The sequence below is a fragment of the Apium graveolens genome, chromosome 4 (genome assembly GCF_009905375.1).
Source record: "Apium graveolens cultivar Ventura chromosome 4, ASM990537v1, whole genome shotgun sequence".
Lineage (NCBI taxonomy): Eukaryota > Viridiplantae > Streptophyta > Magnoliopsida > Apiales > Apiaceae > Apium > Apium graveolens.
Genome location: NC_133650.1, coordinates 69502678 through 69528627, shown reverse-complemented (window position 1 = coordinate 69528627; position 25950 = coordinate 69502678). Strand labels below are relative to the sequence as shown.

The following is a 25950-nucleotide window of genomic DNA, read 5'->3' as shown; positions in this document are numbered from 1 at the left end:
TTCTAAAAATGTAGTTGATATCATATAAATTAGTAAGTATAAACGTTTATTAACTAATTTTAGGTTAATGTTAGGATTTTGTTCATAAGATTCATAATTATAGGATATATAACCAAACAAATTAAAAATGTAAACAACATGTATTTTTTTATCCATTTCTTTTTTCTTTTCTCTCGACTCCACATTTTTGTATTTTTTAATATCCTTAATCCACACTGAGCATTAGTTTATATTTTATTTTTTAATGTAAATTTATCACGTGACTTAAATTTGAATTTATTAATATTCCGAATTTAATTTTTTGCAAATTATTAATTATTTTAAAATAAGTGGTTGAACCGCAAACCGATCCACAATAACCGCAAATTCGCAACCGCAATTGACGCGGTTAACCGCAACCGCATTTACGGTTGCAGATGACAATTTTCTAAAACCGCTCTTCGCAGTTTGGTTCGACTTTTACCCCAAAACCGATCCGATCTGAACCGCGTACACCCCTACCGAAAGTTAACATCTCATGCCAACTTGATCTCTCAACAATTTTAATAAAATGATACAACAAGAGTTCCTGTAAAATGCTAAAAGAGTGTCAGGTTATATGACATTGATAGCTCTTGACACCCCTGACCTAGATGATCTATTAAAGCAAAGCAATAACTGGGTAGAATGTTAATACCGACTCGCCTCTCGCCAAAACTTCAATAGTAGCAATAACGCCTTCCCAAACAGACGTGTACGTTTTGTTCTCTTTCCCTGGAGGCACTGCAAGGCTATGAGAGACTAGGAAAATAGAAAAATTGATATTTAATCTTATACTTTGTCACACCATCAAATAATTATTAATGGTGTATAAAAAAATTTATTTTAAATTAAAGTGAATGAGTTTGATAAAATATTAATTAAATATAAAAAAATTATTTTTATAAAATAGAACTGGTACTAAAGGTGCAAAAATTATTTTGGCATCCAAAAATACTTTTTGATGTTAACACATTGTATACATGGCTCTTAGGTATTCTACAGCATGTCATTAGAAGGATCATGAATGAAATTAATGTTTCAAAATTTTGTATATTTAATGGTAGTTGTTCATCTCTATATCCAATGTAAATTTATGAGTAAATTTAATTTTATCATTTCCCATGCAACTCTAGTCCATGTATATAACTAATGCAATAAATGAGTAAAATTTCAAATATATGATTCAGCTAACTTTTTAAATATACCTTAGCACTTTCCAAAGAGACTGGCAAAATTAAACAGAGGACGTCTTTAATTACCTAGTTTTATAAAGAATTGAACGGTTTTGACTTGGAAAAAGAGCAATAAATTGGACAAAGAAGAGAAAGATAGGAAAAAACTCCAAAGTGATTTAACGGAATCGTACAAATTTATTTAAATTTTAATTTAACATGAAAATATAAAATGCTGACGTTTAGGAATGAAAAGATTTATAACGTCGTAAGAAAAATCACCTTTATGTACATTTTATCTCAAAGAAATAGCAAGAGAAAAATACAGCCTTTGGATGTTTAAAATAATAAATGTACTAATACCTCCCTCGGCTTTTTCTTTTTCTTTGTTATCTCTCTGAAACCGGCTCACAACTCCTTGTTATTTCTCACTACCCACGTGCATATACATACAATACATTGTATCTAGTTTTTCTATGTTTCCACCATCATCTTCTTCGTACGGTCTCTTCTTCTACACTTTTCAGCTCATCAGCTGGGTTTTATCTATTTTCTTGGCTCTACATTATTCTTTTTTTGTTGAAAAAATTAGCTCTTGAGGAGAGCTTCTCGCTGATTCAAGAACCCATTTTGATCAGCCTAAGATTTTGTTTTTTTTAGTAATAGAGCTTAAACTGGGTTTTCTTGAGGTTGATGTGGGCTTAGTTACTTTGTTTGTGCAATGAGTTATGATCTGTTGATTGTGAAGCCACACGGAGTATGATTTATTTTGAGTTGAGATGAGTCATCTTGTATTGGCTTGTTTCGAAAGCCCCATATTTTATTTGGGTTTAAGAGCACCCGCAGTGCGGGGTCAATTCATGCATGTGGACACGCAAATTGTCCAAATGGATGGACAAATGAAAAAACAAGCATTGAAGTGTATACTTCAAAGTGTTCAGAGTCGGTGTTCCGGGTCGGGGTCACTTGCCCTCAAATTATTTTTTTTTAATAATACTTTGTTGTCAAAATTGTACATGCATTTGATTAGGTCAGACGATGAGTAAATATTGACACTACCAACGGCTACAATATTTATGTTAAAAATATAACGGTTATATAAATAGTAACATTTTTATTTTATAAATTACCAATTTCTATACCCTTATTATTCACACTCCTTCAAAAAAAAATCTTAGCAAAAGATGAACTCAAATAATCCCTCATCTTCAAACCAAAATTCAAATTCTCAAAATATAAATCATCAATAAGTGTGTGGTTGAATATGTCAATTGATCCACTAATTGGTACTGATCAAAAGGCTGGAGCATTTTAAAATCGAATTCAACAATATTGCGAAGAAGAATCTCCTGGTGTCATTAAGAGAGGAGTTATGACAATTAAAAAAATGTGGCAATGATTAAATGAAGGTGCTCATAAATTTGGATCGTGTCATGATGAGGCATTATTTGCACAGTAGATTGAATTTAATCTGCTGCCTCGGTGATATTAAGCTGCATTATTTGCACAGTAGATTGAATTCAATCTACTGCATCGGCTTCATTTGTTGTTGCTGCTGCCTCGGCATATCTTGCATTTCTACGAGAATCGTAAATTTTTTTTATTGTTATATTTAAAATTTAATGTTGTCTTGTATGTTTTTTTTATTTTTAATAATATTATGCATTTTAATTATTGGAATTTTTTAATTTTTTATAGTATTTTTAAAAAATTTAATCACTTTAATTTAGTTGTTACAATTTTAACATTACAAATGTAAATTTAAAATCAAATTATAAAATCAATTTACTAACTACTCCCTCCGCCTCAACCGGGTTTTTACGTTGATTTGGGCACGGAGGTTAAAAAATATGTATAAAGTAGTGAAAAAGAGAAAGAAGAGTCGATGAAGTGGTGGGATCCATTTAATTTCAATGTATAAAAGGGAGATAGCGGAGGAGGAAAAATGAGAAAGTATTTGGACTTATTGATTATTTTTGGTAAGTTTTGAAATGTAAAGAATTGAATGGGACATCTCAAAATAAATGTAAAAAAATGGTTGGGACAGAGGGAGTATATGTTATAATATCAATATAAGGGGTCCTATAAAATGTGGAAAGTGAGCTTTGCATTGAAGGAGTTACGGTCACTTTTTTTTAAAGTCACTTCGGGCTGATGTGTCCAATTTTTGTCAGCAGAGGGGCAGGGAAGTAACTCATGCATTGCCTATGCTCTAAGAGCATCAGCATGAGGCGTGCCCCTTCTTTTTTCATTTTGAAGACCTCACAACACATCCACCTCAGCTAAACTAGTGAGGATGAAGAAATGGTCATTGCTTCCAATGCAAGAGTCATTTCACTCTTTCCAAAATAATATTATACTAGCTTATGACACGTGCGATGCACGAATTGTTTTTAACACTTAAATGAGTTTTAATAATATATTTTATCTTAAAATTATTTATATTTTGAAATATATTTCAAAAGTTAGAAAATAAATTGAAGAACATAATAAGTTATTATAATAAATGTTTTGTAATAATTTGAGATTTGACTGAAAATAAATAATATAATATAATATGTTGTTCCCGGGACTCGAACCCTAGTATGTAGAAATTGTTAAAATAAATAACATAAAAATTTAAATATAATAAGCTGTTAACGGGGTTCGAACCCAGAATTTATGAGAGCAGTTTAAATATTAATATAATATTATTTTATTGTTGCATCCAATGATTCTCATCTATCTGACTTTAGATCTAAGAGTTGTTATTTGTAATACCAAATAACTGTACCGAACAGCTGACCAACAACTATTATATATAGGGTGTTATATAGGGTGTAATGCTTATAATAGTATATAATATAGATTCATATTTTAGGCCCCTTTTATATACTATTATAATGAATGCTCATTGTGTACGATACTCTAACAATATTTACGCTATTTAACCTCAATTTGCTAATAAAATATATCTTTAAATTTTAAAATTTTAAAATAAATCTATAATTATAATAATAAAATTAATGTGAATAAAATTAAAAAAATATTATTAAAATACAAAATATGTAATTAAAATGCCGCATGTAATAAAAACATCAAACTTAAAAAAAATATTGATGTCATTATTTGATCACGCAACTCCAACAAATGCATGTCAGATCCATAGATAGGATGAAGTAACTGGTTCCAATATAATTGTTGGAAGAGGTCGACTTGACAATTGAAAGAATTTAATCTAATGGTACATTGAATTCAATTTACTGATATATTGAATTCAATCTACCGTATATATAGTGTCTAACACGTTATACCCATTTTCACCTTTATAATTTATCTAACCCCACTCCAAACACATAAAAATAAATAATATTTTATTCATATTTTAGCCCCCCCTATAAATCTATTGTAATGAATGCTTATTGTGTACGATTCTCTAACAATATTTCACGCTATTTAACCTCAATTTGTTAATTTTTACTTTTAAATTTTAAAATAAATTATAATTAAAATAATCAAATTAATGTAATTAAAATTTTAAAAATACTATTAAAATGTAAAATATGTAACTAAAAATAAAAAATATCAAACTTAAAAAAAGAAACGACAGAATAGACATACTTTATCATGTTTTAACATTATAAATAATTAAAATATTAAAATGGGATGTACCTACTTTATTCTACTATGCTACAATGACAGGAAGTCCTTTTTTTCCATTTCCAAATTACTTCACCTGGGTTGCTCTAATGTAACGCCATTCTCCATATGTCCGTTATCCAGGTAAAGTCCATTGCCCATTACGAGCCCTCTGCCCTCCTTCCCAAAACTTTTCCTTTTCGGTGTTCTGTTTTGGAATTATTACTGAAATTAAAGAGGGTCCCCCCCAGATCGGCTGAGAATTTTGAGATGAAAACATATATCTTTGTTCTTATCCTTGATTGCGTCAAAATAAATATAATTATTGTTATAATTTAGTATCAAATAGTAATTTTTGGTGTTAAATTAGCATCATGACTTTGTTGATTGATTTTATATTTTGTTTCAAATTACATATTTATTTTGAAAAAAATTGTAATTAGCTGTGCACTTCAACTTTCAATTTAAGTTCATGTTTAAAAATCCACTCTAGTACACATATCTCAAATTTTTATTTCTAACATTAGTCATATACCATATATTACATTCATTTAATTTAATTAATACAATTTTTTATTATCAACTTTCACTTTTCTTAATATGTGTGATTTTTAAAAAGTGAACATGTAATTTAAAACGAAGGGAGTACACAATTAAATTTTCTAGCTAACTTTTGATTTTTTATGAGATGAGAATTTTAACTCCATCTATCTTTTGTTTTATATTTAACACAAATTATAGTATTATATTATTTTAGCACAATGCTATAAAACACTATTGCAGTTATGAATTTTAGTACTCTCTCCATCCCATTTTAATTGTCCATTTTACAAATTTCACATAACTAAGAAAAAAAATTACAATATAATTTTTCTCATTTCCCCTCTATAACATCTACTCGTAAAGAAGACGAATAAATGTAGATATTTATATATACACACACAAATGCCCATAAAATAATGGTGCATTTTCAGTCAATATCGAAATTATAAATTTGTATGAGTTTGTTAACATGACAAATATTTTGAAAATTTTTATTTTATAAAATGGACTATTAAAATAGGATGAAGGTAGTATTTATTTTATAATATAAATATAAAACAAGATATATCACACTATTACATTTGTTTTTAGCCGTTAAAAATGCGACTTTCTTTGTTCAGTTCACTCAAGTGTATTCTTTTAGAGCTGTTAATCACATGTTAAGTACAAAATTATTCAACTTAATATGTAATGCAACCCTTATTTAAAGCGGGGAATTGAAATAAAAGCTGAAGCTGTACCATCTTCTGATCAGCAAATGATTGACTCTGAAATTACTTATTTACCATTATCTGTTTATTTTAATTTTAATTGATGTTGGTGATTCAATTCTAATTTTAATTAATATTAAAATCAGCTTTCTCCATCAATTTAAATTCTATTTTATATACAATTCTATATCACTATAATCGATATTAAATTTAACTTCTTTTACCAATTTAAATTAATTTCTACTACCAATTTTAATTCTATTATATCGAGTTTTATATTATTCTAATTGATATACTGGTAAAAATAAATTTAAACAAACTAAATATAATTAATTGGCTTTGGTTGATATAATGGGCATCGGGTTAAAACATAATCCGGTTATAAAATTATACTATTGAACTAGGATAAACAAAATAATATATACTCCCTCCGTCCCTTAATACTTTTCCCGTTTGTCTTTATCACGTTTATCAACGCACACTTTTGATAGTTAATATCTTTAATTTCGTATTAATATAAAATATAAAAATTTCACCGTATTAAAATAGTCATAAAAATTAATCAAACTAGATTACTCATGACTATATGTCTATATGTACTCTTACAGATTAGACTTAAATTAATAATTTGTCTTATTTTATGAACAATCCCGACATATTAAACGAGAAAAGTAATAAGGTACGGAGGGAGTATTATTCTTCCAAGAAAAATATTATTATACAATTGATCAACACACACAAAATTAAAATTAAAATATAATTCAACTAACTAAAAAATAATATATAATTATTGTGCGGATTAAAACAAAATTATTTTATAGATGTGAACTTAAAAAACCTATTTAGTTTGGTACGGGTTTTAAGCTAGTATACAATTAATAACCAAAAGATCTATAACATCATAAAAATGTTCACTGTTATTTACATGTTATCTTAAAATAACAAGAGAACGATATAGCCTTTTATTTTTAAATATATATGTACTACTACTAGTACCGCCTTAGCCTTTTTCCTTGTAACACCTTGCAAAAAACAAAACAGATCACTCCCTCGCACTTCTCACATCTCTCTCTCCCTCTCTCTCCCCCACCCACCCCCCGCTCCCCCTCTTCTCCCCCCCCCCTCCCCCTCTCTCTTGATTAAGTTGCTGTAGCATACTCTCTGAGAGACAGAGAAAAAAGAAAGAAAGAGATTTTGGTCTTTCTGAAACTGTATCTTATCTCAACTTTATTTTTCACTCCCCATACACATACAACACATTGTATCTATCCTTTGTTTGCTTCCAATATCATCTCCATCACAAGGTCTCTTCTTCTACATACTCTTTTCAACATATCATTTGGGTTTTAGCTATTTTCTTGGGTCTAAAATTTCCCCCCCCCCTTTTTTTTAGAAAAGTTAGCTCTTGAGTGAGCAGCTTGCTGATTCAAGAACCCATTTTGATCAGCGTTAGATTTTATTTATTTTTCAGTTGAAAGAGGTTGAACTGGGTTGTTTGGGCTTTTTGTTTTTGTTGGTGTAGATAATGGTTAAACTGGGTTTAGTTTGTTTGTTTGTGTAGTGAGTTTACAGTATATACGTATATCATCTGCTGATTTAGAAGCCGCATTACTTTATTATCAACTGTTTTTGAGTTGAGACAGTCATTTTGTAATGGCTTGACATTTTATCGTTAAATGTTAGAGACCCTAAATTTTTTACCCAAAATATATTAAGGGCATGTTTGGCAACTAGCTTATAAGGGGCTTATTCTTTTTAAACATGTAATAACTTATCGAATGTTTATCGACACAGTTTATAAGTCAAAATTTTAATTTCTAAACTCATAAGTTAAATGTTGGTAACGATAAACTTTTTCTCCACCTATTTTGATATTTTTCCTTTTTATTAATTTTTTTAAAAATATATATTTTTAAATGTTAATCTAATTTAGAATTCTTAAATTAAGATTTAAGATATTTATATTCAAAAATTAATTATTTTATCACTTGTAAGTCATTTATTTAAGATCATAAATTATATATTTTAAGATTTTTTAAATGGGGGCACTAAATGTGTAGCTAGTAACTTTATCAATAAAAGAAATGATATCACGTGTGTATAAATTAAAATAGGTGATGTATTATATGACATTGATGAAAATTGGAGGAATACTATTTTTTGGCACCTAGAACTGCTCTGTTTTATGTGGGTTCGAGTTCAGGTGACATTATTATTTCCAATCTAGCCATGTCCAGATTTCTTGTTTCCTTTTAGGAAGTCCCTTGCCAATTATGAGCCCCCCTTCCCAAAAGTTTCCCTTTATGGTGTTCTATTTTGGACTTATTGCTTGGGTACTAGTTATTAAAATGAAAGGGGTCCCCCCAGATTGCTAAGAATTTTGAGACATGAACACATGAGCTTTTGGTCTTATTCTTTTATGGTACCAATACCAACTTTTGTTAACAGTTAAAGATTGGACTTTCAAGTGTATTTGTTTTACCGACTTAGTTTATATTTGGTTGCGGTGAATGAAATGTAATGGATGTAATTAAAGAATTAAATGGGAGTTGAAGGGAAAATTTGGAAAAAATAATTTGATGGATAAAATTGTTTTGATAAGAATTTTGAAGAAAATGAGGTTAATAAGGAATGGAGCATTAGGGGTGTTTAATTATAATGTAGTTGATTAGAAATGTAATAGGTGAAAAAATGAAAATTTTAAAAATTTAATTATTTTCCACTTAAAATCTCATTTCATTGCATTTCATTTTATTTATTCCAACCAAACACAACATTAGTGTATTCTTTTACTGCTGCTTTGTCACTTGTTGAGAGTCTTGAGACACATCACATATTTGAATGTAATATTCAACTTCTTTCATTTTGTATTGTAGCCCTCATCTTGTCTAAGGCCGGGAATGAAGATAAAAACTGAAAATGTGCCACCACCTCATCAGCCGAGGATTGACTTTGAGGAAAGCCTTCTATGCTCCGATTGCCGTGATAACAAAAAAGTAAGTAGTATTTTTATATGTAAGAGCAATCCAATGCATAGTTATAATAATTCGTTATGTGTCCATTAATATATAATACTAGAAAAATTCTAGCTATAATATAGGATCAAAATAAAAAATATTCACTATAATGATAGTGATACTTGATCTTTTAAATACATAAATGAATAGTTGGCCAGATAGACTAAAGATAATTATAGTTGTACTTAACACATCATTAAATAACTATAAATGAAATGTATGTTAATTTGCTTTAAATAAATTTTTGTAAAATCCAAAACTTCACTAAATTTAAAAATATTTGATTGTAAAATAGAACTAGTATTGAAGCGAAAATGCTATTTTGGAACCAAAATCTACTTTTTGTTCTCAAATTATAGCAATAGTTGTAGGCATTTAAGTTTTAGCATTGGACTTGTTCTAAGAACATGTATGATGGTGTGCTAAATTGGGTTCTATACATGTATTATATCAAAAAAAAAATATCAATCTAATTGTATGATAAATATTGTGCAAAATAGCAAAATGCTATAATTTGTGCTATATATAAAATAAAATATCAATTTAATTATATGCTAAATATTGTGCAAAATAGCAAAATAATATATTTTGTGCTCTATATGAAACAAAATCTAACATTCCAAGGGCAAAGTTAGCGCCCCCATAAATATGAGCGCAAAGTCAAGGGTGTGTTGTAAAAAATATGTGTAGATGTTATAATTTAGAATTAAAAAGTGATTTTTGGTGTTAAAATAAATCATGTTTCTCATTGTATATTTAACTAAATTGTTTTAAATTTAACTAACTTTTCTATTTATGGATATAAACTTTATTTACTTTTTACTTATTCATTATATCCTTCTTTTTTAACTATTTTGTGATGCAAGAAATATAGCGCAATGCTATATTTAGCGCAAAATTTTCATTTTTTATATTATATTATAGATATAGCACAACATTTAACACACTATTGGACATGTTCTAAGTATAGTTATTTCTATAAATTTATCACCAAAAATTCATTTTGGTGCTATGTCTTCTGCATTATTTTAAATTATGTTTTAAATTTAACTAACTTTCAAGTAATTCATTGAACTCAAATTTATCTAATTTTTAATACCCAAACGTACAACTACCTCATTTATCTATTTACCTCTGTTTTCATATTTTAATGTGGTATCAAATATAACACTACAAATTATATCATTGTGCTTTTTCTTAGCACAACATTTAACCAACCGAATTGATGATTTTTATTTACTTTTGATGCTATAATATAAATATAGTTTCAAATTTGGCATACCATTGGACATACTCTAATATATTTTTAATCTCATTAAAAAGTGAAAAAGGAGGACAAGTATATTAACGAGGTACTTGAAAGTACGTGATATATGAAAATTAGTTAAATTTTAATTCAAAATTAAGTATTAGTTTGAAGTTAGTTAAATTTGTGATAAGATTTAGATCCAGTTTAATAATACGTGTTTTGTAGGCACTTCTAAAAATTATTTTATTTAATCTTAATTACTCTGAAATTATGAAAATTATAGATATAAAAATCTAAAAACCTCTCTCTCATTAAATATATCACCTCCAATGAGCCGTCTCCCAGTATTCACAAATTATTATAATTTATTAGTTGATATTGATTTAATTTTCACATGGCTTGAACTTTTAAATAATAATTTGTTAGTTATTTTAATATAAACTATTATAATTAATTTGACAAATAGTATTAATTAGAATCAATTTAATATTAATAGCTGATAATTAGTTAATTAATGTGTTTTAAATTTGCAGTTGGTCTAAAAAATTGTTGTATACAATAATTTATAAAAAAATATATAAATTTACATTATATGATTATTTATATTTTGAGTATATCTATATATTGTTTGAATAAAGTTTAGTTCACATCTCATCTTAAGAATACAAATATGTAAGTTAAATATATAATATACTAAAAATCATTTAACTAATTATAATAGTTAATTTTCAATAAGAAAAGAGGAAGGTGTCATGTAGGGTAAATTGCTGAAATAATAAGTTAGAGGTTCACATGGGCTTGTGAAACGAACTTTCTAATCATGGTTGGCGTAAAAAAAATTACTCAATCATATTTAAATTAATTTCGATCCCACTACACCTTAACCTGATCTTAAAATTTATTTTATATAACAAGTTATATAAAATATTTGAATTTATATTATATAATTATAAACATTTTGGGTATATTTTTACATATTATTTTATAAGAGCAAATTGTGCTAAAAGAGTGTTAGATATACGATATTCCATTAAAGTATTAAACATGAATGTAAAATAGCAAAATAATTTAATTGGTGCGAAATATTAAAATATTGTAAAATATATGTTGCTATAATTATCACGTAAACATATAAGGGGTAGATGGAGAGAATTGGATATTTAAAGTAATAGTGAATTAGTGCCAAAAAAATTTGTATATTTAAAAAAGAGATGGTTGAAATATAATTTTTTTTTAAAAATTGGTGTGATTTTAAAACTATTCATTAAAGCACAAGTTATATTTTAACATCATAATTTACTTTTTTATTTCAAAATATAACAATATTAATATGTATTTTACAAACAACATTGAACTTGCTATAAGATTACAATGATTTAAGTTTTATATAATATAATAAAAGTTATTTAACATAATTAAAATAGTCAAGTTTCAATAATGAAAAAGGAATGAACGGTTGAAATAGTAAGTATTAAGTATCCGTGATAAATCTTAAAACAATTAACCTATGAATTAAAATGAATCAATGATGTATAAGTGATAACTAGATTAGAAATTATAAGTTATATAAGTGTTTAGATAACTTTACTTAAAAGTCAGAATTATTTTTACTTAAATGAACTAAAATAATATTTTTAATATATAATTATCTTAATTCATGAATTTTGAATTAATATAATATTTATAAACATATATTTTAAAATTAAAGTTAAAAAAAAACATAAAATAAGTTGAGAAAAAATATGTCGTTGCTTACATTCAACTTATTAATTTTTAAGTTATAAATTTGACTTCAAAAAAATTGAGATTCACATACTTTTGCTAAAAAACATACTTATATATACATGGACATGTTTGTTTCTAACTTATAAGTCAACTTATGATATATAAGTCTACTTCTAATTTATAAGTCAAATTTATAACTAATAAGCGGATAAATTAAATGTTAGTAATATCATGCGTTTTTTAAATTATTTTGATTTTTTGTTTTTGTAATTAGCATTATCTTTAAATTTTATGATATTTATATTTAAAAATTATTTATTTTAATTTATTCAAATAAAAAAATTATGACTTATAAATAAAATTATATAAACACTTATATAACTTATAAATATTTATCTACTAATTTAAAAAATACTTATTTATTTTAAATTATAAATTGCGTATTTTAATATCTCTTAAGCAGACACATGTATTGGGCTCAACTCATTTGAACTGAGCACTCTATGATAAGTCAAAATGAGCTTGAACCCATATAAGTGATTTTTTGAGCCATCGAAAATCATCATCATGTTCAATTCTGGTCCCTATTTTTTTATAAACTAATATGTTCTTATTTAAAACACATATTAGTAGACTTTACGATCATGAAAAAATGTATTATGATGCAAAATACGTTCTATTTTCTTGTTGGATAATTTTTATATCATCTATTTTCATTTGAATTGGCGTAATTTGGTCATTATGATGTCTATTATTTTGTATTTAATGCTAAATTTTTATAAACTTAAGAATATTATGAATATCTTATGAATTTATAGTTAATTTTATGATGGGTGTTAATGTAGTGTTTTTTTAAGGTGTGTTATTGTAAATTACAATCAAATTTATAGATAGTACTCTTAGAGCATTTATATTAGGCTCTACATATCCGCTTGAAGAACACAAATGCTGATAAAAGAGATTGATAGAACATCATACTCTTAAGTCACTTTTAAAAGATAAAAAGAAAATTATTTTTTAGCAATTTAATGTACATTCATTTCTAACTACACTCTTTATACCCACTTTTTAAATATTATTTTAATAATAAATTATTTTTTATTAATTAGGAGGATAATACAAAATGGAGAGAAAGTGGATGTTTGTATTATTTTATAATAAAATATAACTTAAGAGAAAGTGATAGGCTCGTAGAAAAAAGGAGAGAGAAGAGTTTTTTAAGATTTTGAAGAGCTAGGAGCAACTCAAATAGTTTAGGTATTTGAAGTTTTAAAATATAATATAACCAATATGTGAAAAAAAACTACTCCAAAAGCATCTTAGTAATTTCTTAAATCACTAAATCTTCTTACATTTCCTTATTTTTAGTTAATCTCTCTCCTATTCTAACTTTTGTTTTATAATATATATTTGAAAGGAGCATTTTATCCTTTTTTTTCTCTTTATTCACTTTTTGTAATAATGATATTTTTTATTGATAATATATTATATAAGGAATTAATAAATGAAATATTGCCGAAGGTGAGAATAGTCATTGATGTCTTAAATTACTAGAATACAATATTTTATACTCCCTCTATCTTTTTTATGTCAATTGATTTTTTTGCCCACACTTTTAAGTACTTTGACTGCATAGATAAAATAATATTTTTTAAATTTTCTTTTTGTAAATTAAAGTTTTAGTTATTTAATTTTTTTATTCACAAAAAGAAAAAATTGAATATTATTATTATAATTAGGCTACACAAAAGTCAAATGTCACATAAAAATACGAGAGAGAATATAAATTCAGGAAATAAACTCAAAAACTATTGAAGATGCTGGAGAAGCCTATTGAAGCTCTAATTTTATGAATACTCGTTATTTATTGACTTACAAACTTGTCTAGATAGTTCGTTGAAAATGATGAGGGTGACTTTTCAATCACCAAGAGCCTCGTACTCAACTTCAAGAGTCAAGTTCCGGTCTTAATTATTATATTATTATATCACTTTCTTATTTTTTTTTCATCGTGAATCCTGAATCCTGAATCCTTAATCCTCCAATTAATTTCAGAAACCTTCTTATAATTCATTTCTAGCAGCAGATGTTCCACATCCATTATGTTATTCCTCCGTATTAGTGAATCCCGGTAACACGAAAGATTAATTCTATTTCTCCTCGAGTGATTATAAAGCGCATTATTGGAATTGAATGTATGCTAAATTATTAAGAGTCAATAATATATTTTGTTATATATATATATAAATTAAGAGTATAAGGATTTTAACATAAATCTTAGAATACTTTTCCTAAGACCATTTTCAAGGCAACAAAACTCTTACCTAAAAGTTTATGTGACATGGCATAAATATAAAATCAATCAATCAATCGTACCCAATAATATCGCATAGGGCAGTGTCTGAAAAGAGTATAACGTACGCAGCCTTACCCTCGTTACAAAAAATGAAGAGACTGTTTTCTCAAAATACCCCCGACTTCTGTGTATGCGCACAAATATGTGTGTAGAGGTAAACAATGATCCATAAAAGTAAGTACCAGTAAGCGACGCAATGATAAACAATGATACAATACCTCATCCCATAGTTTTCTTCACATGTGACTTACCAATACCGTAAAAAGTTTCGTTCATTAGTTCATTATCGTAAACCCTTTCTATTTCTCAATTTGCATTCCTTTTGATGCCCCAAACTATCACTCTCCAAACTATATATTTTGAATTACCACAAACATGTTTAAAAAACTAAAACAGAACACAATCCATCTACCATATCATGCAATTAGTCATATGGTTTTAAAAAGTGAAATTGTAGCACCTACACGAACAACTAAGACTATTAATAACTATGAAAACAAACTACCAAACATAGTAAGTATAAGTATTAGACAAAGAAAATTATTACAAGTTACCAAAAAGTGTACTAACTTACAAGCTACACATGCAAACTACGAAAGTCAAAACTAATCTGCCACCCTAATCCTCCTGCGCCAAGATCTCCTATCCGAGGTCAGGTCATCACTGAGGTTTAGGGCCCTCAAGTCCAGCGTGAGTAGGTCAGCCCAAGTCCCTCTTGGTCTCCCTCTCCTTCTCGATCCCGATACCACTAAATCCTCCACCCTGCGCACTGGAACAAATACCCTTTTTCCCTTAATATGCCAAAACCAACGTAATCGACCTTCTCTCACTTTTTCTGTGATAGGCGCAACTCGTAATTTATTCCTGAAAAAATCAGTTGATAATCTATCCAACATGGTACGTCCACAAATCCACCTTAACATTCTCATTTTCGCCACCTCTAACCTACACTCTTGAGCCATTTTCAATCCATCATATCACACAATACTCTTGTAGCAGCCCTCCATTTTAACCATCCTGATTTGATATAATGTGGAACATCCGTATCTATCCCCCCTTCCTTATGTAAAACGAAACCCAAATGCCTAAAATTATCTTTGGGGGGCAATACTTGATCGCCCATTAGAACATCCATCCCCTCATCATTCGGTTGATTACTAAAGTTACACCACAAATATTTCGTCTTGGACTGACTAACAAGCAATCCATTAGACTCCAATATATCCCTCCATCGCTCTAATGTTACATTAACTGCAACCCTTGTCTCGTTAATTATGACTATATCATTCGCGAATAACATACACCAATGTACAGTACATTAAAAATTTGACGCGCTCCAATGGTACAAAACCATTAGCTATAATTTTAGTCAACCTTTGACTATATTTGTCGAACCTTTGAAGACCTGTAGCAATGTGTCAAATCATCTATTACCATAATGAAATAAAATAATATATTTATAATATATTGAAATTAATAATAGTATAATATTTTTAAAATATAGTCAACCATTATAGTCAGTTCCGTTGAAGTATAATGCTTTACAGGTTCAGTAAATTTTAAATAATTTACATTATTTAGCCAATCATTTTAGTCAGCAAGCATTAAAGATGATTTAGGAGATCTAGTGGTGTTCGCTATAATTAGTTGGCTAAATTAGACATATAGCAATATGTAAAATTTGTTGAATCTGTAAGACATTATACTTCGATGGAATCAACTATATTGGTTAACTATATTTTAAAAATAATATGTTATTAAAATTTTATATTTTTATAAATAGAATATATTACTTCAATACGGTAATGAAGATTAATTTTTTTTTACAGATTTCATATAGGTCTATAGTGGTTCAACAAATATAGCTAATATCAAGAGGTTAACTATATTTATAAACAAGGGTAATGTATCATTCGAGATGAATTTTTTTTACATAATCTCTATATTTTTTATTTATATCATGTATTAATAATTTTTAGTTTAGGGTTCTATATGGTTGGAGATGCTCTAAGATCACTACAAATACATGTAAACAAGTAATTTTAATTATTTATTATTAAATATTTTCTTATCTTATATTTTACATGTCTTTGAATTAGAAAAGTAATCAATTTGATAAAAAAAATAAAATACACTCAAGCCAACCATTCCCTTAAATTTTTTTCCTAAGATTGACCTTAGAATCTTTATTCTCTATAAATTAATTATAATAAGAGAAAATTGGGAATGCCTTAGATTAATCCAATTTATATTTGAACAACTTAAGGTTAGGCTTGACTTTTCGAAAAATCAATGGCTATTTTTAGAAAAAGAAAAAAAAAATGGTCGCGAAGGAATTGTGATAAGTTATCGAATATATAAATTTTTCGGTGTACATCTCTAAAATTTGTATAAAAATAATATCAGGAAGTTTTTACTTTTATACATGTTGAATAACATATGACCAATTTCTTCTATTAAATTTAACCAATTGAACCATCTTCTCCCCGACTAAATAAATAAAAAAAGGTGCACACTTTTTCTTTCATTATATTGTACCTGAATAAATTAAAATTTTAAATTAAATTTCTTAAACTAATAATGAGCATGTATACAATGATAGGGGTCCCCGCATTTAAAAATGTTATTTAATCATATTTAAATTTTAATTTTTTATCAAAAAAATTACATTTATGTCATAATTGCGGTTTTCTATGATTTTATTACTATTATTAAAATGTTATATATATAATATGACTATTCCTTCAACTAATTATTCGTGTAAATTATTTTAATCAATTTCTTAAACATCAATTAACACAGCTAACAAAATTATTTTGAATAATAAAATTTATTTATTATTTTTTTATAATTTAAAATAAAAATTATTAAACAACACCAATCACAATAAGTTACCCAGTGATATAAAGAATCTGATATTCTTAAAATTTTAAAAAACTATGTAAATGCGCAATAAATTACCTAATCAATTATAAATAACGCATATCAAAAGTGTACTCTTAAAATCCAAAAAATTATGTATACACCTGAATCCTTTAAAATGATATACCTAGGAATCTGATACTTTTAACAACAAAAATCTATATATACTGTTGGAACGGAATTTTTTTCATTTTAGGGTGATTTATATTTTTTAACTTTAAAATAATTGAAAAATATTTTATATACCTCAATATATATAATGTACATAATTTCTTTCAATTTTAGTGTAACTAATGTTTTTACGAATTAAATAATACTCCATTATTTATTTGGATTAACATCTTCCAAAATATGAAGATTTATAATTGTCACGATCGATGGGTTATTAAAATTTAATTTAATTTAATTATTTTAAAAGAAAAATAATAAACACATCTGATATCATGGCCTATGTGAAGAGAATCTTCACAACCTTCATTTCCAACCTATTGTCCGTCATGCCCTGGTCCCAAAATTTGGCAATTTTAAAAAATGGTTAATATACATTTGTAAGTGCAAAATAATGTCCGTATATTAATAATACTTTTCTAGTTTAAGTGGTATTTAGAATTTAATGTAAGGGACAAGTAGGCAACTTTTAAAGATTGATGATAATTATAGTATAGTTGAATCTCGATTAAATAATAATTGTTAAGTAATAAACTCGTTAAAATAATATTTTTTCTGTTCCTAACATAATGGTTATTCTCCGAAAGTAATAAACTCGCTAAAATAATATTTTTTCTCGGTACCAACCTATTACTTTAAAGAGATTTAATTGTACTAGAATGTTGTCAAGTTGATACTCACTTCGTCCCACATTAAAAGTCTATTTTAAAAAAATTACACATATTAAAAAATATTTTTTTTCCACCTATACCCATCATAAATGCTTAGATTCTATAAAAATATAAACTACTCTATCATTCATTATTATAAAACTTTGAAAAAAAAGTAATTTAGAAAAATTGACCGCATATTTACTTTGAAAGGTGGAGATTTACAAAAATCATGGGAAAAAATTCTCTCAACGGAGACTAGTATTGTGTGGCGAGGGAGTGAGTATAAAATTGTGATATCAATATGGATTTAATGTTCCTATGATTAACTTAGATAATTAGCTAAAGTTAAGTCATTTATCTATATAAAATCAAGACTATTTTTATAAGTATAGGGGTGAATTATAACATTACAAAAATGCAATTCAAATTTGTATACAACAACTCACTTTATATAATTTTTCTAAAATTAATTTTAGGTGACAACTCATTGAAAATTGAAGATGCTCTAAAGGCAAGTACAATATAAAATGAAAAATAGTTATTATTATTCCTATAATTTGGTATTAGGAAATATTTTTTGATGGTATAATAAAATTTTAACTCCTAGTTGTATTTTGCATCAAATAATTCACAATTTAATTATTTTTTGTCTCTCACTCCTAAAATTTGTATAAAGTTTATCACTATACATGTTATATTTGTGATTATTACATGTTGTGGTATGAATACATGAAGTATGGATACATGCATTTTTAGTTTCAAATTTAGAACAAATAATATATTTATGCATTTATGCATCCAATAATAGAATCTTTTGAAATTTTTAACTTTGTTTCAAATCACATAAATGACAATACTTATAATGCAAAATTGCTATAACTATTGATATAATTTTGCACCAAAAAATGTTGTTTGTTGCTAATATAAAATTTTAAATCTAATACTACTTACATTTTACATCCAAATAATTTATAATTTAACTATTTTTTATCTCTTTCTCCTAAATTTTATATAAAATTCACCACTATGCATGTCATTTGTGATTACTTGATGATGTGACATAATTGTATAATTGCATCCAATGATAGACCCCTTAGAGATTGAAGTTTTTAGTATTTGATTTAAATTATAAAATTGTCAATTGGTTGTCAAATCTTATGTGACATAACAAGCTTAATTGTCAATCTACTGAAATTAACAAGCTTAATTGTCAATCTACTGAAATTGTATGTTGTCATGAGGTTGCCGACATTGCCAAAACGTGACAACTTCCCAAAATTATTAAAATAAATTTACTAGTGCAAAAAGTGTATATCATTAACTGTTTTTCTAGTGTGTGCCCAAGGGAACCATAAGAATGTGCCCTAGATGAGTTATGAAAATTAAATTTTTGTACATGTAAGGAGTACATTATTACTAATAAGCTTTTCGTCAATAAAATTTCGACAACTATTCAAGTATAGATTTTTAACATGTGTTCTTGGACACAACCTTGAAAATTCATATTATTAATGCTTTTTTAAGTTTATGATTCATTTACGATTTAATTTAGACCACATATACAACTTTTTATAACTTTTTAATGATGCTAATAATTGGAGTAAAATGTTATAAGTTGATATAAAATTGAGTAAAAATGAAATATTAATATATAAGTTGATTTAACCATGTCGATGACCCTGGGGGATTATTGGGGAGGGCACTAAGTACAACTTTTACCGACCCCAAATCACTCAGGAATTCTACTGTACCAAGGCTGTTGAATACCAGGTGCCCTGTTCTTTGTTCTCTTTTTCTGCAGGTGCTTCGGGAATGGACTAATTTGCCAGCTGGTGTAAAGTTTGATCCAACAGATGTTGAGCTGCTGGATCATCTAGCAGCTAAATGCGGAATAGGGAATCTCCGATCGCACATGTTTATTGATATGTTCATCATCACACTTCATGAGGAAGGTGGAATATGTTACACCCATCCTGAAAAGCTCCCAGGTGAGCAAGAGTTGTTGTATATGAATGTTGTAACACTAGTTGATATTTGCCGGGCTTGCTGAGCCCAACATGTAGCAGTTCATATCGACCAGGGCAAGTTCGAATCGAAATCAAGGGTCAAAACACTGTCCTGAGTAAGTGACAATCTGGTCTTTTAGCCCACAATATGCCCAACCAAAAGTTGTGATACGTTGTGACAGGGTACAAAAATTAACAATAATCCACATATATCAGCTACAGTTTAGCTATGGTCAAAGCATTGTAAATTTTATTGTTCACTATAAGTTGTTTCCCTCGATTATAGAACATCTACATATTTAGGGCGAGTATAGAACATTTAATTAAGTCATTAATACATGTTTACTTGCTGATTAAAGTCTACCTTATACAATCACATGTTTGATCTGTGCTTAAGTGCACCTTTGTTTTACAGAATAGGCCCTTCATTCGAAAGTAAATCACACTTTAGCATATAGCATGACCAAGAAATTGTCATCTGTAAAATCAAAATGGACCCTCTTCACCAGTAACGCAGTAACTATATTGATTATCCACTTATCTATCTAGAAGGTGATGCGTACTGGTTTACTCTTGTTGTTAGTGAACTTGAATTTGTAAATTCTGACATAAACAATGAATGAAAATATATATGCAGTCTTACATTTAATGCTTTGTAGATAAAATGTATAGCATTGAATGTGTGTCCTTGTATTGTTGAATGATATTAAAGTAAAACTGCAAAACAAGTAAAAGGTGAGGCTTCTGAGAAGAAATATTGTAGGCATTTCCTGTGTTAGTCGAAATCACTGGCATGAGGAATTATTTGTTGTCCAGAGAAGGTCGGCAAAGAGAAAAGTATAGGATAGAAAAAAAAAGAGAACATGCATGATTCACCTATCCAAAACCAAGTAGATTTCTACCTTTTTGCTTTTGCCCCTTTCTTTCTTCTTGGTTTGTAACTCTAAATCTCTCTGTTGTCGGCTTCTTGAGTTACAATTTTTTTAATATCTTGGGCACTTATCTTTGATATTAGCATTACCTGAACTGAACTATATAATATCTAGAGTTCGTAATAGTTTCTCTTCATCATGCATGCTTTAGGTACCAAGAAAGACGGAAGCAATGCATATTACTTCTATAAATCTATGAATGCACATGCCTCTGGCAAAAGGAAACTTTGCAAAATTCAAAATGAGGATTCTGTTAGATGGCACAAAACAGGTATGACCAGACCTGTGTTGGAGAATGGTGTAACAAAGGGCTACAAGAAAATCTTGGTTCTTTATAGTACTGCAACAAAGGATTGCAAGCCTGTCAAATCTAAATGGGTGATGCATCTATACCATCTTGGAGCTGAGGATGATGAAAATGAAGGTGAATATGTGGTTTCTAAAGTGTTTTATCAACAGAGGCATGCCAAAAAGGTTGGAACTTCTATAGCCAAAGAGAATTCAATTCATTCAGCGGAAGAAATTTCAAGTTCAAACAAGCACGTAGACTCAAATGCTGAAAATGATTTTAAGATTGATATCCTACAGACACCTTCACAGGTCTATAAAAACACTTAAAATTCTTGAATAATTTTGTTTGAATAACCGAGTGGGCTGTGAGGTTATGGTAATTTATATTAATTCTTGTTTTATGTTGATCAGGAAATGGAGATCATCAAGAAAATACGTCATACTTCTCCATCTGGATCTCAATCCATATTTGAGACAGAGTTAACCTCTTTGTTTGCAGGTGAATTTTAATACGTAATTTGAACATTAATGAGAAAGTTAATATACTTTACCAGACATCCATCCAGGAGGGGCATCAGTGATCAGGCCCCTGGGCACTAAAGTTTTCTTTTAAAATTTTAATCTACTTTCCCCTCTTGCATACATGCTACTAAATCTGTTGATACTTCATATGCAAAACATACATTATAAAGAAACTTTTTAAATTTCAAATAGAAAAGGATTTACAAAGTAAATTTGTACAGAAACTTGACTACGTAGACATTTGATTATTAAACCATTCCGAGTAAAAGATATACTAGTATTTTGTATCAAGTTGAAAGAGGGTTGCCTGCTGCTTAGGAATTGAAGTGTGCTCCATATTCCATGCTATATTTAGAACACTGTATATATGACTCGTTTTTGTCCAATAACTGATTTTAATTCTTATGCAACTTTTGATGTTTGATACAGGAGAAAATTGTAAACCTTCTTCAACTTTCAAGGCAGATATAATAAGCGAAATAGCTGGAGTAACTGAACTTGGGGATATTTGGATGGATACTCCAGTGCATTCAAATCTGTTTGAGGTAAGCTTAACTGTTGTCAAATAAGGAACACGACAGAGAACTAGAGAGAACACACACAGAATCCATCATGAAGTCACATTTAGATTCTAAAATGGACACCTATGCTTTTTCTCAACAACAATCATGCTTAAAAATAAAATTCAGAAAAAAATAATAAAAAATCTCATTATGACAAAAGCGTAGATCTGCTTCTATGCTAGATTCTGTAACAACTCCTTTTTAGAATTTACATGAGATTCCATATAGCTGGCGTTAAATTTTGTCATTTTAAGTTGAACCTGTGTACTTGTGTTAACTAAAGAGAATGAAGGGTAATGATAGTGGTTTTTATAGTTTTTTCATAACAGGGGTTTGCACTTTAGACATATACTTGGTATTATAACTTGCAAATGAATGCGTACTGGCAGGATGCAAATTTTTACTTAGATGGCCCCTATGATATGGATGATATAGTGCAAGTAGAGCACAATGTTGGCACTTAACACAGGCTAAATTGAATTGCAACATGTTGTAGCTGCACTTGAAGCAATATGTTGTCCAACAATTTTTGCAAGGCTTTGCTTGTATAGTACTCCCAGGTGGCTGCTCGATATATATGCATGCAGGATTAGTGTCTGACTTGGATTAGGCCTAAGATTCTGGACTGCTTCTACTTATTAACAACATGCTATAATCATTGTTTTGTTTGTGAGGATTATGAATAGCATGCACTTGTACTTATTCTAGGTAGATGATGTTCTCCAGAGTCATTTGTTGTGACTTCGTTTCTTTCTAACTTGGGGTGTATGCAGTGTGCTACCTCACATCTCTATATTTACCGGAAAAGTTGAGGACTGAAGCAACACATATTGTGTATGTGTTTCTCAGGCTTCATCAACGCGCGAAAATAATTAATAAGTTTATCATGGGACCCAGGGAGTAAAATATTTTTATATTATTTCTTCCACTATTGAAAAAGAAAAAGAATTTTGAAATGAAAATTTAATCATAATTTATAATCATAAGCTTTTATCTTAAATAAAAAATCACTTGTAAATGTGAATGCAATGGCCAACCTGAATCCGCTAAAGAAGGTCAGTTTGCCGATAGTGTGCATATATTTTGTTATGAGATTCTTACCATTTATATTCGAATTTGAATGATGTTTGGTTTTTTTTTTTATAAATCCTAGTATGTTTGATTTATCAATTTTATACGATATAGACATTATATATATATTGAATATATAACTAATTCACGAGAATATTGCTAATTCTTAAATCACCTAAACATATAAGAATTAACAATTAAATAATGAGAAGGGTTTGAGAAAAAAAAAACAGAGTTTGGATTTAATCTTCACTCCAGAAAACTGTCTTTTTAAAGCAGTTTCACCCTGCACCATCAGTATTTAGCGACCTGCTTTCCAGGATAAAACGAAATACTAGTGTTGGATATATTTGATAATGTCATGCCTAATATGATTTATGTTTAGTTTTCAGATCTTACTTAAACAGGATAAATCAGTACTTACTGGAAGTCAGAACTTAAGGATATCAGTACTTATATTATCAGGAGATAATCATCAGAAGATGGATATCAGAACTTAAGTGCTGAAGGACGTTCAAATAAGGACAGTAGCTGATTAAAGGAAAGAAGATCGAGACAAACATAAGAAGAGATATGCATGAAGAAGGAGTTCTATAAAGAATAAAATACTTGGAAGAAAAGATATCTGATTGATATATTTTAGGAAGCAGAATTATATTCTATATCAATTAGCGATTATCTTGTAACTGTGTAGTATATAAACACATACATAGGGTTTACACTATAAGTGTTATCATATACGAGAAGATTATTCGTAGTAACCCTAGCAGCTCTCGTGATATTTGTTCATCACTGAGAGGTAACAGTTCTATACTGTAACAGAATTTATTGTTTTAATAAAGTTAATCTTTCTGTTACTTGAGATATTAAAGTTCGATTTGATTGTACTTTACACTGTATTCACCCTCTCTACAGTGTGTGTGACCTAACAAGTGGTATCAGAGCCTATCTGTTAACGCACATACAGTTTAAGATTCAAACACAATCATTTCTGACATAGAAACTCCAACTAAGCCTACCAAAACTGAAGAACCACCAAAGACACAAATTCAAAGTCGGTATGAGACCATCAGAGTTCCCATACTGAGACCATCTGAATATCCCATATGGAAGGTGAGGATGACCATGTTCCTGGAAGCAACATATCCAGAATATCTTGATAGAATCAAGGAAGGGCCTCACAAACCAACCAAGCTCGCAGTTGCAGTTGCAGGTGAAGCAGCAAAGACCGTACCAAAGGAGAAAAGTGATTATACTGCTGAAGATATCACATCAATTGCTAAGGATGCTAAGGTACGACACTTACTGCATAGTGCCATTGATAATGTAATGTCAAACAGGGTAATTAACTGCAAGACTGCTAAGGAGATATGGGATGTTCTGGAAACAAGGTGTCAGGGAACTGATACAATTAAGAAGAACAAGAAGACAATACTCACTCAAGAGTATGAACACTTTGACTCAAAGTCTAATGAGTCATTGACTGATTTATATGATAGATTTGTCAAACTCTTGAATGATTTGTCATTGGTTGATAAGGAGTATGATCTTGAAGATTCAAACCTTAAATTCCTGTTAGCTCTTCCTGAATGTTGGGATTTGAAGGCAACAACAATAAAAGACAACTACAATCTTGATGAAACAACTCTTGATGAAATTTATGGAATGCTCAAGACTCATGAACTTGAGATGGAACGAAGAAGCAAGAGGAAAGGAGGAAAGTCAAGGACAGTTGCTCTTAAGGCTGAAGAAGAATTCCCCAAAGCAGCTACCTCAAAGAAAGACAAGGGTAAAGCTCTTGTCACAAAGTCTGATACTGAGTTATCAAGTTCTGAAAGTGATGATGACTTAGATTCTGAAAGCTTACCTGAGACTGATTTAGATGAGGAGATGATGAAGCTGTGTGCTCTTATGGTGAAAGGGATCACAAAGATTGCATACAGAAAGTTCAGGAAGGGAAAGAAGTTTTCCAGGAAAGGCACAAGTTCTGATAAGAAGAATTTCAGAAGATCTGAGGGCAGAGGAGGAAAGTCTGATAGAGGAGATTATACCAATGTCAAATTCTATAACTGTGGTGAGAAAGGCCACATATCTCCTGATTGCAAGAAAGTAAAGAGTGACAAAGGCAAGACTCTTGTCACAAAGAAGAAAAGCTGGACAGACACCTCAGACTCTGAAAGTGAGGAGAATTATGCTTTGATGGCAAATGCTGATAAAGAAAGTGCTGCGAGCAGTTCTGAAGCTGCTGAAACAAAGGTACCTCAGACTACTTATGCTTTTCATACTGATGATATTAATGAGTTGAGAAGATATCTTAAAACCATGTTTGTTAGTTATAGAGATCAAACTTTAACATGTGAAAGATTAACTTCTGAAAATCTTGCTTTTAAGAAAAGAAATGATTTCTTAGA

General features: G+C 28.7%; 1 protein-coding gene across 1 annotated transcript; it reads left to right on the top strand.

The window, feature by feature from the left end:
• Positions 1 to 7244: 7244 nt before the first annotated feature.
• On the top strand, positions 7245 to 23091 carry LOC141716768 (NAC domain-containing protein 73-like). Its single transcript, XM_074518951.1, has 7 exons — positions 7245 to 7368; positions 8941 to 9060; positions 19956 to 20142; positions 21244 to 21692; positions 21795 to 21882; positions 22335 to 22450; positions 22858 to 23091. The coding sequence occupies exons 2-7, from the start codon at positions 8965 to 8967 to the stop codon at positions 22930 to 22932; spliced, it is 1011 nt and encodes a 336-aa protein (XP_074375052.1). The 5' UTR covers positions 7245 to 7368; positions 8941 to 8964; the 3' UTR covers positions 22933 to 23091.
• The last annotated feature ends 2859 nt before the right edge of the window (positions 23092 to 25950 follow it).